The 16,529-nt window shown below is 37.8% G+C and overlaps 1 protein-coding gene across 1 annotated transcript in view; it reads right to left on the bottom strand.

Moving 5' to 3' along the window:
• ptprja (protein tyrosine phosphatase receptor type Ja) overlaps window positions 1-16,529 on the bottom strand; it is a gene marked incomplete at its 5' end in the record, with an annotated part of 31,279 nt that overhangs the window by 8,183 nt on the left and 6,567 nt on the right. Inside the window, 12 exons of the mRNA XM_053642013.1 lie at window positions 59-211; window positions 372-647; window positions 1,213-1,455; window positions 3,364-3,639; window positions 7,559-7,819; window positions 12,091-12,351; window positions 12,704-12,964; window positions 13,342-13,602; window positions 13,934-14,191; window positions 14,511-14,771; window positions 15,547-15,807; window positions 16,070-16,327. Of these exons, the coding sequence (XP_053497988.1) occupies window positions 59-211; window positions 372-647; window positions 1,213-1,455; window positions 3,364-3,639; window positions 7,559-7,819; window positions 12,091-12,351; window positions 12,704-12,964; window positions 13,342-13,602; window positions 13,934-14,191; window positions 14,511-14,771; window positions 15,547-15,807; window positions 16,070-16,327 (3,030 nt within the window). The remainder of the gene's footprint in view (window positions 1-58; window positions 212-371; window positions 648-1,212; window positions 1,456-3,363; window positions 3,640-7,558; window positions 7,820-12,090; window positions 12,352-12,703; window positions 12,965-13,341; window positions 13,603-13,933; window positions 14,192-14,510; window positions 14,772-15,546; window positions 15,808-16,069; window positions 16,328-16,529) is intronic.

The raw sequence follows: 16,529 nt of genomic DNA on the forward strand, positions 1-16,529 counted from the left end.
AAATGTTCAAGGTATCATCCTTCTATATAAAAATAATAAAAATGGAAAAAGGTCCTACTTTTCTGGTCAGTTGAGAGCAGAACACCATAGGCTTTAATTGGTCCATTAGTACTATGTAGAAGACTAGTATTGAATTGTAGCTTTACTACAGTCTGGCTTATTGGAGAGACGATGATTGCTACATCTCCTGGATTACTGGGAACTGATGGGTCTTAAATGATAGAGTACAAACATGCACTTGATTATTTTCTACCATGTGTAGAAAATGGTAGAGCAATGGCTATGCAATTTATCAATCATGTTTATATGAGCTCTTAACAAGACATTTTAGATAACACAATACAGCAAATGAAAATAATTAAATTACATGCCTGTAATGCCTGTTGTGCACTTAAAGTCCCATGTACCACTCTCACCACATCCAAGGGTTGAAATAATCACACTGTAAGTGCTGAAGTATTGGAGGTTTTCAGAAAAAATGTGGTTACAGACAGGACTACAAGGTAAAATAAAGACACTGGGTGTTTGATTGAGACTGATGTTAAATCCTTGGTTGTTGCCCGGAGGATTCGTCCATGTTAAGTTCAGCAAAGCTGGTGAAGTGCGATTTGGTCCTTTGCAGATTATGTCAAAGACAGGACTTGCATCTTGAGGAATAAGATACTTAAGTTACTAGGTTAATAATATTTAACAAGAATACAAATATTTCAATTATAATTAATTAAATAAATTAGTGCTGCTGTGATATCCAATCAACTCCTCTATTTCCTTTTAAAAACTGTGGATGCAGTAAAGTGCCATACTATATGATTCGATTTAGATTTTTTTTATATAGTCCTTTATACAATAAAGTGTCAGATTGAACACTTTATAAATCATTTTAATGGTACTCAAAATTAGAAAGTGATGGAGTGTGTGTTTAATTCTGATCACGGAAACAGCAGCTGAGTGCAAACTTAAAAAAAAAAAAGGCTTGTACCCAACCAAATTAACAGCCTGAAGGTGTTGTGCTGCACTGGGGGGAAAAAAAGTCCTGAATTGATCTATATGTATTTTTTACTATTTGCCTGCCCGAATGTAGGAGATATTTAGTTAAGAATGTTACTAAATACCCAAATTTCCTATTATTATATATTATCAGTATCTTTGAGGTTACAACATGTATGCTCAAAAGTGTCTAAACACCCTCACATTTAATCTTGTGAAACTTACCTGTACAAGTGGAAAGGCCAACCAGTGATCCTTCTGTTTTATTATCAGCAGCAACAGCTGAGACTGTAAATGTGTAATTTGTTCCAGGGGTTAGATCAGTGATGTTAAAATCAGTTGCAGGAGTTGTACTACTGTTTGTCCATCGCACTCTAAAGAAAGAGCTCTCTCCTAATGGTTTATTCCAGTCCAGAAATACAGATGTTGTTCTGACAGAGATTGTGAGATTTCTGACGATGTCTGGCTCTACGGGAAGAGTCATGTTACAGATGAAAACTCTGACAAATACTATCTTTAACAGCAGAACAAATGTGGCTTTATATGCCTCAATAGCTGAGACTCTCAATGTGTAATGATTCCAGAAGTATAGGAAGTTGGAAATGGAAATATTCCAGTATAGGAAGGCACTATATGGTTTATATGAGTTTATTATATCCTTCATAGCAGCTCGAACCAATCTGGCGTTTTTCCTCTGACCGCTTGTATCAGAGGCCTTTCTACCCACAGAATTGGTGCTAAATCAATGTTTTTTTTGTATGTTGCACCATTCTGTGTAAACTTTGGAGAACGTTGTGTGTGAAATTCCCAGGATTTCAGAAGTTTAGGAAATACTCAAACCAGCCCTTCAGGTACCAACAACCATGCTATGATCAAATTCACAGCAATCACACTTTTTCTTCATTGTGATGTTTGATGTGAACATTACCTGAAGCTCTTGACCTGATCTAAATGATTTTTTTGCGTTGTGCTGCTGCCACATGCATGGCTGATTAGATACTTGGATGAATGTACAGGTGATCCTAATAAAGCGGACAGTGAGTATATTTAATTATTGATTTTTCTTAAGTAATATGGTGTTTTATATTTTGTATTTGGTGCCTTTGAGAATGCCAGTTTTTATTCTGGGAACTGACTTTACGAAGCCTTGACATCCTGCGTTCGCTGTTCTGTTTTTTTGACTATCGCTAGCTTCTTGACTTTTGTGTTTTGCCAAAGCCCTGGATCTTGTTTGCGCCACATCTGACCTAGCCTGTGTTTTTGACCCTGATCTAGCCTCAACTGCAACTGCATCTGTCTCAGCCTCCTACCTTATGACAGATTAAATCTGAACAGTACTTTTGAAATACTGGTGTTTTAAGTGGAGGTGGACTAGAGGGATTGAGTTTAGATATGGGGACTGACAAATGAAAATGTCACATACAGCCCTAAAATTTATAAAGGTTTTACAAATTTTTAAAGAGAGTCAACTGTCTAGTATATAAAAAATGTATGATTAAAAATATGTTGAATAATAGATTTATTTAATATTTTTATATGTCCAAAAAATGGTAAAATGGTCTCTGAGCATTTGTATCCACACTAAGCACAAAAGGAATGAAATACTTTATAGATACATGAATATGAAACTAAAAAAAAATGGAATGGAAATGGAAATGGAAAAAATTCTACCCAGCTTCTACCAACCCATCCCTGTCTCCCACTGCTCTGGTAATGCTATGCTATTACCTGTGGCATAAGTGATTTTCAAGGTCATATTTTCACATTAAACTGCCCTGGAATTTCCTTCTCTTTTATTATCTGCAAAACTTTGCACATGTACTACACTCCAGGAGTCAGATTTCTGTAGTTGTGTTAATCATGGTGGTTTCAGTAGTTTACTGAATGTAATACAGTAAACCTTTTTGGGAAGTGGGAGGAAACAGAAAAACCTGGAAATAACCACATAGATACATGGAGAACACGTATAGAAACTCCACAAAGACGGTAACCTGAACACAGATTGGAACTGTGAACACCATACAAATCTACCTGCTGCACCACCATACAGTTCTAATACTTCCTTCTGTTTTATTATCTGCAGCAACTGCAAACACTTTGAATGTGTACTGCACTCCAGGAGTCAGATTAGTTATGTTAATCCCAGTGATTTCAGTAGTCTTATTGATTGTTGTACTGAAATTCTCATACTGGATTACATGATGGGAGATTTTGCCCATTGCCTCAGTCCAGTTCAGTAATATAGAGAAGGTTGTAACATTAAGTACTGTGAGATTGCTAACAGTCTCAGGCTCTGTGATGGTAAAAGAGGTCCATTAAAATAAACATTGTTTGGAATTTTGTTATCAAATGAGAACACAATTCTCTAAAACATACTTGTATAGACTGAAAGACCAACTGCTTCTCCTTCTGTTATATTGTCTGCAGCAACAGCAGATATCAGGATGGTGTAACTGACTCCAGGATTGAGATTAGTAATGTTAAAGAACCTGTTTGAGGTTGTTGAATTCAAAGTGATGCTGTCATTACTCCACTGTACTTTAAAGAAAGATCTTTCTCCTATTGGTTCAGTCCAGTTCACAAGCAATGAGCTTGGTGTAATTTCAGTTACACTGAGGTCACTTGCAGCATCAGGTTCTGTGAGTACAGGTTAGAGGCTATTGTGTTAGGAAAATATATTAATCTACATGAAACAAACATTTAATAGTAACTTACTAATGGTATACTTATAACATCTCTTATAACATCAAGCTCTGTGAGAACAACTTTGTTTACATAATGGGAGACTTTCCCTATTTGCTCAGTCCAGTCCAGCAATATAGAGGATGGAACATTATGAAACATTATCATCATTAACTGTATATATGCCTAGCTCATATATGTGTGTGTGCGTGTGTGTGTGTGTATAATACATATATGTATATATTACAGTATCTCACAAAAGTGAGTACACCCCTCACATTTTTGTAAATATTTGATTATATCTTTTCATGTGACAACACTGAAGAAATGACACTTTGCTACAATGTAAAGTAGTGAGTGTGCAGCTTGTATAACAGTGTAAATTTGCTGTCCCCTCAAAATAACTTAACACACAGCCATTAATGTCTAAACCGCTGGCAACAAAAGTGAGTACACCCCTAAGTGAAAATGTCCAAATTGGGCCCAAAGTGTCAATATTTTGTGTGCCCACCATCATTTTCCAGCACTGCCTTAACCCTCTTGGGCATGGAGTTCACCAGGGCTTCACAGGTTGCCACTGGAGTCCTCTTCCACTCCTTCATGACGACATCACGGAGCTGGTGGATGTTAGAGACCGTGTGCTCCTCCACCTTCCGTTTGAGGATGCCCCACAGATGCTGAATAGGGTTTAGGTTTGGAGGCATGCTTGGCCAGTCCATCACCTTCACCCTCAGCTTCTTTAGCAAGGCAGTGGTCGCCTTGGAGGTGTGTTTGGGGTCATTATCATGCTGGAATACTGCATACTGATCATGCTCTGCTTCAGTATGTCACAGTACATATTGGCAATCATGGTTCCCTCAATGAACTGTAGCTCCCCAGTGCCGGCAGCACTCATGCAGCCCCAGACCATGACACTCCCACCACCACGCTTGACTGTAGGCAAGACAAACTTGTCTTTGTACTCCTCACCTGTTTGCCGCCACACATGCTTGACACCATCTGAACCAAATAAGTTTATCTGGGTCTCATCAGACCACAGGACATGGTTCCAGTAATCCATGTCCTTAGTCTGCTTGTCTTCAGCAAACTGTTTGCGGGCTGTCTTGTGCATCATCTTTAGAAGAGGCTTCCTTCTGGGACGACAGCCATGCAGACCAATTTGATGCAGTGTGCGGCGTATGGTCTGACCACTGACAGGCTGACCCCCCACCCCTTCAACCTCTGCAGCAATGCTGGCAACACTCATACATCTATTTCTCAAAGACAACCCCTGGATATGACGCTGAGCACGTGCACTCAACTTCTTTGGTCGACCATGGCGAGGCCTGTTCTGAGTGGAACCTGTCCTGTTAAACCGCTGTATGGTCTTGGCCACCATGCTGCAGCTCAGTGTCAGGGTCTTGGCAATCTTCTTATAGCCTAGGCCATCTTTATGTAGAGCAACAATTCTTTTTTTCAGATCCTCAGAGAGTTCTTTGCCATAAGGTGCCATGCTGAACTTCCAGTGATCAGTATGAGGGAGTATGAGAGCGATGACACCAAATTTAACACACCTGCTCCCCATTCACACCTGAGACCTTGTAACACTAACAAGTCACCTGACACCAAGGAGGGAAAATGGCTAATTGGGCCCAATTTGGATATTTTCACTTAGGGGTGTACTCACTTTTGTTGCCAGCGGTTTAGACATTAATGGCTGTGTGTTGAGTTATTTTGAGGGGACAGCAAATTTACACTGTTACACAAGCTGTACACTCACTACTTTACATTGTAGCATAGTATCATTTCTTCAGTGTTGTCACATGAAAAGATATAACCAAATATTTACAAAAATGTGAGGGGTATACTCACTTTTGTGAAATACTGTGTGTGTGTATATATATATATATATATATATATATATATATATATATATATATATATATATATATATATATAATGTATATAGAATTTGCGCTTAGGTCTATACACATTTATACATCTTGTATATACTCTTTATATATCCCTGTATTGTTCTCCTTACTATCTGTTTTATCGCTTCCTTCTTTTTTTTTTGCTGCTGCTGTGACACCCTAATTTCTCCATCTGGGGATTAATAAAGTATTATCTTATCTTATCTTATTAACTACTGAGAGATTTCTAACAGTCTCAGGCTCTGAATTTCAGAATTTCATCTCTTTATTGTCTGAACCAAACTTGTATAGCATTATAGAGCAACTGATTCTCTTTGTTTAATTGTCTGCAGAAACATCATATATTATGAAGATGTAATTTACTCCAGAAGAAAATAAAAGTATTTAATGTTGCTACATTAAATTCTGTCATGGCTCCAATCCAACTGACACTCTAACATTTTGGTCCATGAATACCCATGCAGTATTTTTTTTTCTTGTTTAACAGCTTTAAGAGACAGGTCAGAACTTAAAAAGAGATGCACATGCCTTAGCATTCTGCTTTTACGATTTGACCTACCCATTTACCATTCTCATGTAGAGCGCTGTTAAAGGTCACTTAATATAAAAAATATTCAGACAATTGCAGATATCATCATCCAGTAATTCTTAAGCTTAAGCAACGCTGTTATTTTGAATGCACATCGCACAGAGAGAGTCGCTCTCATGCTCTCTCCATAGTATGCTGATTCACATTAATGATGCTGTACAAGCATGTGGAAACTTATTACAAATACTGACAAGGATGTCTATACAAGTTAGTTTTGTGAACATATAAAGTTTGCTGCATCTTAATATATACATAAAAATAAATAAACATGTTAACAGCAGTACAGGACTTACTTGTGAATGCTGAGGTTTGATTTGGTGCTCCTGCAGTTTGTGAATCTGCAGCAATTGCAGTAACAGTGAATGTGTACTTCACTCCAGCAGTCAGACCAGTGACAGTGTAAGACGTGTTTGAAGTGTTACTGCTGTTATTCACACTGCCACCAGTCCAATTTACTGTAAAGTAGGACCTGTTCCCAGGTGGCTCATTCCAGGTTAGAGACACAGATGATGTGGTTGTGTTAGAACCAGTGAGATTGGTGACAGCATTTGGCTCTGCAAATCACACACACACACACACACACACACACACACACGGTAATTACTGACATCTGTATTTTAATAGCTCAAACATTGTTTCAAGAAATGTATCTAAGTCAGGGTGTATAAAATTCTAAATCATTAAACCTCTGCTACGTAATTTCTAAATCAAATCTAATGCCCACATCTACAGACACAGATCATTTTAATTATAGAGAAATGTAGTACTCATTTTGAGACTTTTCAGTAGGTTCAGATGTAATGAATATGGTTGTCTTTATCAGCAGTACAGGACTTACTTGTGAATGCTGAGGTTTGATTTGGTGCTCCTGCAGTTTGGCCATCTGCAGCAACTGCAGTAACAGTGAATGTGTAGTTCACTCCAGCAGTCAGACCAGCGACAGTGTAAGACGTGTTTGAAGTGTTACTGCTGTTATTCACACTGCCATCAGTCCAGTTTACTGTAAAGTACGACCTGTTCCCAGGTGGCTCATTCCAGGTTAGAGACACAGATGATGTAGTTTTGTTATAGACAGTGAGACTGGTGACAGCATTTGGCTCTGCAAATCATACACACACACACACACACACACACACACACACACGGTAATCACTGACATCTGTATTTTAATAGCTCAAACATTCTTTCAAGAAATGTATCTAAGTCAGGGTGTATAAAATTCTAAATCATTAAACCTCTGCTACATAATTGCTAAACCAAATCTAATGCCCACATTTACAGACACAGACAATTTTAATTATAGAGAAATGTAGTACTCATTTTGAGACTTTTCAGTAGGTTCAGATGTAATGAATAAGGTTGTCTGTATCAGCAGTACAGGATTTACTTGTGAATGCTGAAGTTTGATTTGGTGCTCCTGCAGTTTGTCCATCTGCAGCAACTGCAGTAACAGTGAATGTGTAGTTCACTCCAGCAGTCAGACCAGTGACAGTGTAAGACGTGTTTGAAGTGTTACTGCTGTTATTCACACTGCCACCAGTCCAATTTACTGTAAAGTACAACCTGTTCCCAGGTGGCTCATTCCAGGTTAGAGACACAGATGATGTAGTTTTGTTATAAACAGTGAGACTGGTGACAGCATTTGGCTCTGCAGATCATACACACACACACACACACACACACACACACACTTAGTTGCACTAGAAATTGCAGTTCAAGAACAGCATCCATATAAAGTCATGTGGAAAAAATAAGTACACCCGATGGAAATTATTTCTGTTTTTGACAAATTTGAACAAGCAAACATTTGATCATCTTTGAAACAGTGTCTATTAATGAAATTGATATACTTGAACAAAACCACAAGGAAGCTTCTCTTTTTCAACCGTTTATTCAACAGAAATATCAACAGAGGTGAGATTCTTCTGTGGAAAAAGTAAGTACACCCTTGGCCTCAGAAGTTAGCATTGCCCCCTTGAGCAGAAATAACTTCTTGTAGGTGTTTTGCATAATTGTCCACCAGGCCTGCTGGAAGTTTTGACCACTCTTCCATGCAATATTCTTTCAGTTGAAAGATGTTTGAGGGTTTTCTTGCAGTTAGTGCCCGTTTCAAATCCCCCAAACACATTTCAATGGGATTCAAAGCTGGGCTTTGATGAGGCCATTACATAGCCCTCCAGTTCTTCTTTTTGAGACATTCCTTGGTGAATTTGCTAGTGTGCTTAGGATCATTATCCTGTTAAAAGGTCCAAGCTGAAGGTCCAACTTCAACTTTTGGCCAGATTGCATCACATTATCTTCAAGCACTCTTTGATATGATGCAGAATTCATAGTTGAATCAATGAATGCAAGCTGTCCAGTCCCTGAAGCAGTGAAGCAACCCCAAACATAACAAGGCCTGGTCTTTGCCTATATGCTCACTGGCAAACTGTAGTCTTGCAAAGGTTTTTTCCTGGCACGCCTCCCATGCAGGTCAAATTTGTGCAACCTCTTTCTGATTATAAAAGCATGCACTTTGATGCCAACAGTTGCAAGACTTAATGCAACAGCAGATCCCGTGATGAAATGGTGGTATTGGTGGAGACATTTTTTTTGGATCAGACGATCTGCCCTTGGGATGAATTTGCTGGGACGGCCAATACCACACAACACAATAACAAAGGGAACACCAGACACTAGATATGAGAGGGATATAAATAAGACAGGTTCCATCTGCACTCCCTAAGCAGGTTCTAATCACTGGTACCCGATCTTGAACACCTGATTCTAATTTTATGGATTTGAAGGTGTGATAACTGTAGAGGTGTACTTACTTTTTCCATGTGACTGATCTTTTTTTTTGTTCATTTAAAGTGTGAAAATTACTACAAAATGTCAATTTTATGTCATTTGATAGAGTGCATCAATTTTATTAATAGGCACTGTTTCAAAGAGGACCAAATGTTTGCTTGTCCAAATATGTTAAAAAAAACTAATAAAAAAAATCCATAGGGTGTGCTTATTTTTTCTCTTGACTGTAGGTAAGCGCTGCATAAAACAAAGAACCATTAATGGCATTTGACAGATGCCCTTATCAAGAGCGACTTATTGAAGTGAAAGGACATTACATTTATCTCATTTATGCAACACAGCAGTCGAGAGTTAAGGGCTTTGCTCAAGGGCCCAGTAGCAGCAGTTTGTCAGTGCTGGGATTGGTACTCACAACCTTCTAATCAGTATTCCATTGCCTTAACCACTGAGAACCACTGTTCACCTTTATTTGCTGTAACTAATTATCATAGATATTATATCACATGACCCTTACACATGCAGACATGCATTACAGAATAAACAAGAGAGAAGCAATGACGAAAAAGCTAATCTGTGACCGAAGTTTTCCCCTAGCATACCAGCTACCAACTGGGGAGGGAGAAGGCTAACATGCTTTCTCCGAGACACATGAAGCCAGCTAACCACATTTGTCTGAACTGCTGTTTATGTAGCATCACGGGGTGAGACACTGTAAGACACTCAGAGGAAAATGCTATCTGTCATCTGTGGCTCCCTAGACTCCTGGCCACGGATAGCTGTGGCATCAAACTCACAAGGCAAATAGGGCAAATACTTTTCTGCTGCACCACTCAGGAACCCCTGAGCTGAACACGTTTATCATAAACAAATGTTTAATATTATGTACTGAATATCATATTCCTGATTACTAAACAAATGATAAAATATATAAAATAAATGAATGGGTTGATTGAGTCATGGCACCATCTCAAGCAAAACTGGTCAGTGACGCATTATGCATGGAGCACATTTATCAAGACCAATTTTCACACACAAGTGGTTTAAGAGTTGCCATGACTAGTCATTTAACCCACTACTAAACTTGTTTGTGATTTCTTTTTAACTTTGGCAGGTCACACTGTGCTCTTAGCACCTAATATGATAAAAGTTTTATATGTCATAGGCAATATTTTTGCGCAGGATGTAGGCTATTATAGTACAAACATGCCAATAAATCAGTAATGTATAATGCTAACAAACAGTCATTTCCAAACAGCTGCTGGGAAATCTGGTTACCATGATCTGCTACAGTAATGTAACAACTTAATAAATATCCACATCATACAATATATACAATATTGATCAAAGAATTGTGAAGTCAATTCCAAGCCAGAAAAATCATGATTCATATTTAATCCAAACTGTTCAGCCATAACTTTTTTATTTTTGTGGAAATTTTGCTGATTCTATTAATTGTATGGTGTTCTGTGTAATGATGCATCATCTATCTCACAATTCACAACGTTCTTTTCTTAATTATTACAAATGAATTAATGTAGTGAGCTGTATTTGGTTAGTAGTTGTAGAGAATGGAACAGATATTTTAAGTATGGACTTTATTCATTCAGTATTGGATCCTGACCAGGGGTGCCATAACAGAGTGAAGAGATTCTAAGGGCCCTGGTCAGACAGGGGGCCCAGCGGAGCCCCATACTTTCCTGTATGATTTTGGTATTTAAATGGCCTCTTTGCACAATAATCTATTAAGAAGCATGCTATAATGAACGTCCTCAGACTGTGCCAAATGCATGTGTGTGTCCCCTTAAGACGTTCACAGTTTATTCAGAAACGCGGCACTTCACAGTTGTGAGTCGTTAGATGCATCAGGTAGATGGCAAGAGATGGCGCAGACAAAACTGGGATACCAAAAGAGGAAGAAAAACATAAAAAAGAGGAGAGAGCAAGACAGGGAAGACAGCTAGTCATCCAGTTTTTCCAAAACATAAGGTGATTTATGGTCCCTGTTTTGTGCTATGATTCTAAAGCTAGCCCTTATGAAGCTATTATAATTAACATAAAATAGAAACTCTTATCAGTTATTCACCCTGATGTTTTTCCTCGGAAGTTGGAACACAATATTTCCAAGAATGTATGTTTTTCCACGCAATCGAGCAACAGTAATGGAGCATTGAGCTTCAAAAAGGACCGAAAAGCACCAAGCGACGATAAAACTAGTCCAGTGTTGTATATATTCAAGCTTTCTGAAGCCTTGCAACAGCTTTCTGTGAGGAATCGATAGAAATTTAATGTAATCATTTAAATCTGCTTTAATTGTCCCGAGTGAGTGTATGAGAGAAGTGTTGTAATGATGTCCGGTTTGTGAGTGAATCATTTGTCTGAGCCGGTTCAGTTAAATGAATGGAGAATCCCGTTGGTAAAACCAGTCTGAATGATTCATTCAGGAATCGAACCGATTTGACTCTCGAGTTCAACTCTCTGATTCAATGATACTGTCACTGTTTTAGCTAATTTCCACATTTCTTTCTGGAGCTGCTCGTGTGTGAAACTTATTATTCATTCAGTGAACAATAATAATAACAACAACAACAACAACAACAACAATAATAATAATAATAATAATAATAATAGTAAAGTTCATTGTTCTTGATACTTGGTCAACAGCTTATAAAGACATCGAGACAGAGTTTCTATAGTGTCTGTGTATGAGCAAGAGAGAGAGAGTACAATGGTGTTAATTACTTTGTAACTCTGTATACAGTTATATGTATATAGTTATTAAATTTCAGTTAATTTAATAAACTGTTCTTTATAGTCTCTAATTGAATATGTAATAATTGTTATTCTTATTGATAATAATTGTTTTTACACGTGGCAATAAGAATATAATTGGGGGGTGGGGGCTTGGTGCCTGGAGTACAAATGAGTAATGTTCATTTCTGACTGCGAAAAAATGGCAACTGAGTGCAAAGAAAATGTTACAACCCACCAAACTGGAATGTGCCAAAGTTATTTCAGCATATTAATGAATAATAACTAATAATTAAATAATTAATGAATACATACATTAATATTATTAATATTCATGTATGCATGAAAGCAGAGCTCATTTATCATACGTATAGGACTTACTTGTGCATACTGAGGTTTGATTTGGTGCTCCTGCAGTTTGGCCATCTGCAGCAACTGCAGTAACAGTGAATGTGTAGTTCACTCCAGCAGTCAGACCAGTGACAGTGTAAGACGTGTTTGAAGTGTTACTGCTGTTATTCACACTGCCACCAGTCCAATTTACTGTAAAGTAGGACCTGTTCCCTGGTGGCTCATTCCAGGTTAGAGACACAGATGATGTAGTTTTGTTAGAGACAGTGAGATTGGTGACAGCATTTGGCTCTGCAAATCACACACACACACACACACACACACACACACACACACACACACACACACACAAATGTGTTAAATATTTACATCTATATATTTTAATATCTTAAACATTGTTTCAAGAAATACATCTAAATCCAGGTGTATAAAACTCTGAATGATTAAAACTCTATTTGATAATTACTAAAACACTACTAAGGCCCACACATACAGAGTCACAGTGAGATATAATTACACAGGGAGAAATGTATTACTCATTTTCAACTGTAATTTAGGCAGGTTCAAGTGTTCTGTCAGTCCAATATAATAAAAAATTCAGTCTAATGAATAAGGTTGTCTTTATAAGCAGTACAGGACTTACTTGTGAATGCTGAGGTTTGATTTGGTGCTCCTGCAGTTTGTGAATCTGCAGCAACTGCAGTAACAGTGAATGTGTAGTTCATTCCAGCAGTCAAACCAGTGACAGTGTAAGACGTGTTTGAAGTGTTACTGCCGATATTCACACTGCCATCAGTCCAGTTTACTGTAAAGTAGGACCTGTTCCCAGGTGGCTCATTCCAGGTTAGAGACACAGATGATGTAGTTTTGTTATAGACAGTGAGATTGGTGACAGTATTTGGCTCTGCAAATCACACACACACACACACACACACACACACACACAAATGTGTTAAATATTGACATCTATATATTTTAATATCTCAACCATTGTTTCAAGAAATGCATCTAAATGCAGATGTATCAAATTCTGAATTATTAAAACTCTGGACAAAACTGTAACTACTAAAACACAACTACAGCCCACATATAAATAAAGGTACATCTTATCTTGTATACAGAGCCACACTGAGATATAATTACACAGAGAAATGTATTACTCAGGTTGAACAGTACTGTATTTTCAGCAGGTTCAAGTCTTCATTTGGTCCAATCTAATCTAAAATTCAATCTAATCAGTCTATTCAATAAGGTTGTCTTTATCAGAAGCACAGGACTTACTTGTGCATATTGAGGTTTGAGTTGGTGCTCCTGTAGTTTGTGAATCTGCAGCAACTGCAGTAACAGTGAATGTGTACTTCACTCCAGCAGTCAGATCAGTGACAGTGTAAAACGTGTTTGAAGTGTTAATGCTGTTATTCACACTGCCATCAGTCCAATTTACTGTAAAGTAGGACCTGTTCCCAGGTGGCTCATTCCAGGTTAGAGACACAGATGATGTGGTTTTGCTTGAGACAGTGAGATTGGTGACAGCATTTGGGTCTGCAAATCACACACACACACACACACACACACAAATGTGTTAATTATTGACATACATATATTTTAATATCTTAAACATTGCTTCAACAAATGCATCTAAATCCATGTGTATAAAATTTTGAAGGATTAAAACTCTGGTTGATCATTTCTAAAACACTACTAAGGCCCACATATACAGAGACACAGTGAGATATAATTACACAGAGAGAAATGTATTACTCATTTTCAACAGTAGTGTATTTTGAGCACGTTCAGGTGTTCAGTCAGTCCAATCTAATCTAAAATTCAGTCTTATGAATAAGGTTGTCTTTATCAGCAGTACAGGATTTACTTGTGAATGCTGAGGTTTGAGTTGGTGTTCCTGTAGTTCCATCTGCAGCAAATGCAGTAACAGTGAATGTGTACTTCACTCCAGCAGTCAGACCAGTGACAGTGTAAGACGTGTTTGAAGTGTTACTGCTGTTATTCACACTGCCATCAGTCCAATTTACTGTAAAGTAGGACCTGTTCCCAGGTGGCTCATTCCAGGTTAGAGACAGAGATGATGTATTTATGGTAGAGACAGTGAGATTGTTGACAGCATTTGGCTCTGCAAATCACACACACACACACACATGTTAATTATTGATGTCTATATATTTTTATATCTTACACATTGTTTCAAGAAATACATCTAAATCCAGGTGTATAAAACTCTGAATGACTAAAACTCTATTTGATAATTACTAAAACACTACTAAGGCCCACATATACAGAGACACAGTGGGATATAATTACACAGAGAGAAATGCATTACTCATTTTCAACAGTACTGTAATTTAGGCAGGTTCAAGTGTTCTGTCAGTCCAATCTAATAAAAAATTCAGTTTAATGAATAAGGTTGTCTGTATCAGCAGCACAGGACTTACTTGTGAAGGCTGAGGTTTGAGTTGGCGCTCCTGCAGTTTGTCCATCTGCAGCAACTGCAGTAACAGTGAATGTGTAGTTCACTCCAGCAGTCAGACCAGTGACAGTGTAAGACGTGTTTGAAGTGTTACTGCTGTTATTCACACTGCCATCAGTCCAATTTACTGTAAAGTACAACCTGCTCCCAGATGGCTCATTCCAGGTTAGAGACACAGATGATGTGGTTTTGATAGAGACAGTGAGATTGGTGACAGCATTTGGCTCTGCAAATCATACACACACACACACACACAAATGTGTTAATTATTGACATCTATGTATTTTAATACCTTAAACATTGACTATGTTACATGCACATCAAATTCCATTTAAAAGTCTATATCTTCAGCTTGCAGCCATATTCTGAATGCAATGTTTATATGCGTACAGGCATCAGAATATTCCTGTATACATGTTTGTTGTAAGTATGCCTGAGTTGCCATTCCTAAATACTTAGCCTACAGCTAAGCATCTGTTAGCACCCACAATTCCTTGAGGACTGATCATGCGCATATATCTCCTTTCAGTGGATTTTCTGAATAAGGTGTTTACATGAAACCAATTACCGATTAAAACAGGCATATTCCAGGGGTGGAAATCAGAATTTGGGGCATCAGAATATTGTCTTGATCTGAATTGGGCAATCAGATTGTGGCGTTTACGTGAATCAATACTATTTAGAGTATTGCACAATTCTGATTAAGATCAGAATATTGATGTGCATGTGAACGTAGTCATTGTATCAAGAAATACATCTAAATCCAGGTGAATAAAATGCTGAATGATTAAAACTCTATTTGATAATTACTAAAACACTACTAAGGCCAACATATACAGAGACACGGTGATATATAATTACACAGAGAGAAATGTATTACTCATTTTCAACAGTAGTGTATTTTGAGCAGGTTCAGGTGTTCAGTCAGTCCAATCTAATCTAAAATTCAATCTAATCAATCTAATGAATAAGGTTGTCTGTATCAGCAGTACAGGATTTACTTGTGAATGCTGAGATTTGAGTTGGTGCTCCTGCAGTTTGTCCATCTGCAGCAACTGCAGTAACAGTGAATGTGTAGTTCACTCCAGCAGTCAGACCAGTGACAGTGTAAGACATGTTTGAAGTGTTACTTCTGTTATTCACACTGCCATCAGTCCAATTTACTGTAAAGTTGGACTTGTTCCCAGGTGGCTCATTCCAGGTTAGAGACACAGATGATGTGGTTTTGATAGAGACAGTGAGATTGGTGACAGCATTTGGGTCTGCAAATCACACACACACACACACACACACACACACACACACACACACACACACACACCACACATGCACATACACAAATTTGATCATTTGTGACAATAATAATTGTAATATCTTAAAAATTGTTTCAAATGGTAAGAAATGGCATGTTCGGTTTTGGCAGAAACAGAAAAAAGGACAAAGTTTTCCCCAAAAAAGATTAAACAGGCCTACAACAATGTGTCATTCTTTTAAATGCATAAATGTCAGCAGTACAGGACTTACTTGTGAATGCTGAGGTTTGAGTTGGTGCTCCTGTAGTTCCATCTGCAGCAACTGCAGTAACAGTGAATGTGTAGTTCACTCCAGCAGTCAGACCAGTGACAGTGTAAGACGTATTTGAAGTGTTATTGCTGTTATTCACACTGCCACCAGTCCAATTTACTGTAAAGTACAACCTGCTCTGAGGTGGCGCATTCCAAGTTAGGGACACAGATGATGTGCTTTTGTTAGAGACAGTGAGACTGGAGACAACATCTGGTGCTGTGAATCATACATATGTTGATTACTATCTTTGAAATAAAAGACATACAAATTATATATTATTATGACTATCATTGTATTAGTAAAATGCACACATTGTTTAAATAGATGTATCTAAATATAGTGTAGGATTCTGAGTATAGCTCTGTTCAATAACTGCTAAATCCACATTGTGGGGACTCACAATTAAACCCTGCATATA

The sequence above is a fragment of the Ictalurus furcatus genome, chromosome 14 (genome assembly GCF_023375685.1).
Source record: "Ictalurus furcatus strain D&B chromosome 14, Billie_1.0, whole genome shotgun sequence".
NCBI lineage: Eukaryota > Metazoa > Chordata > Actinopteri > Siluriformes > Ictaluridae > Ictalurus > Ictalurus furcatus.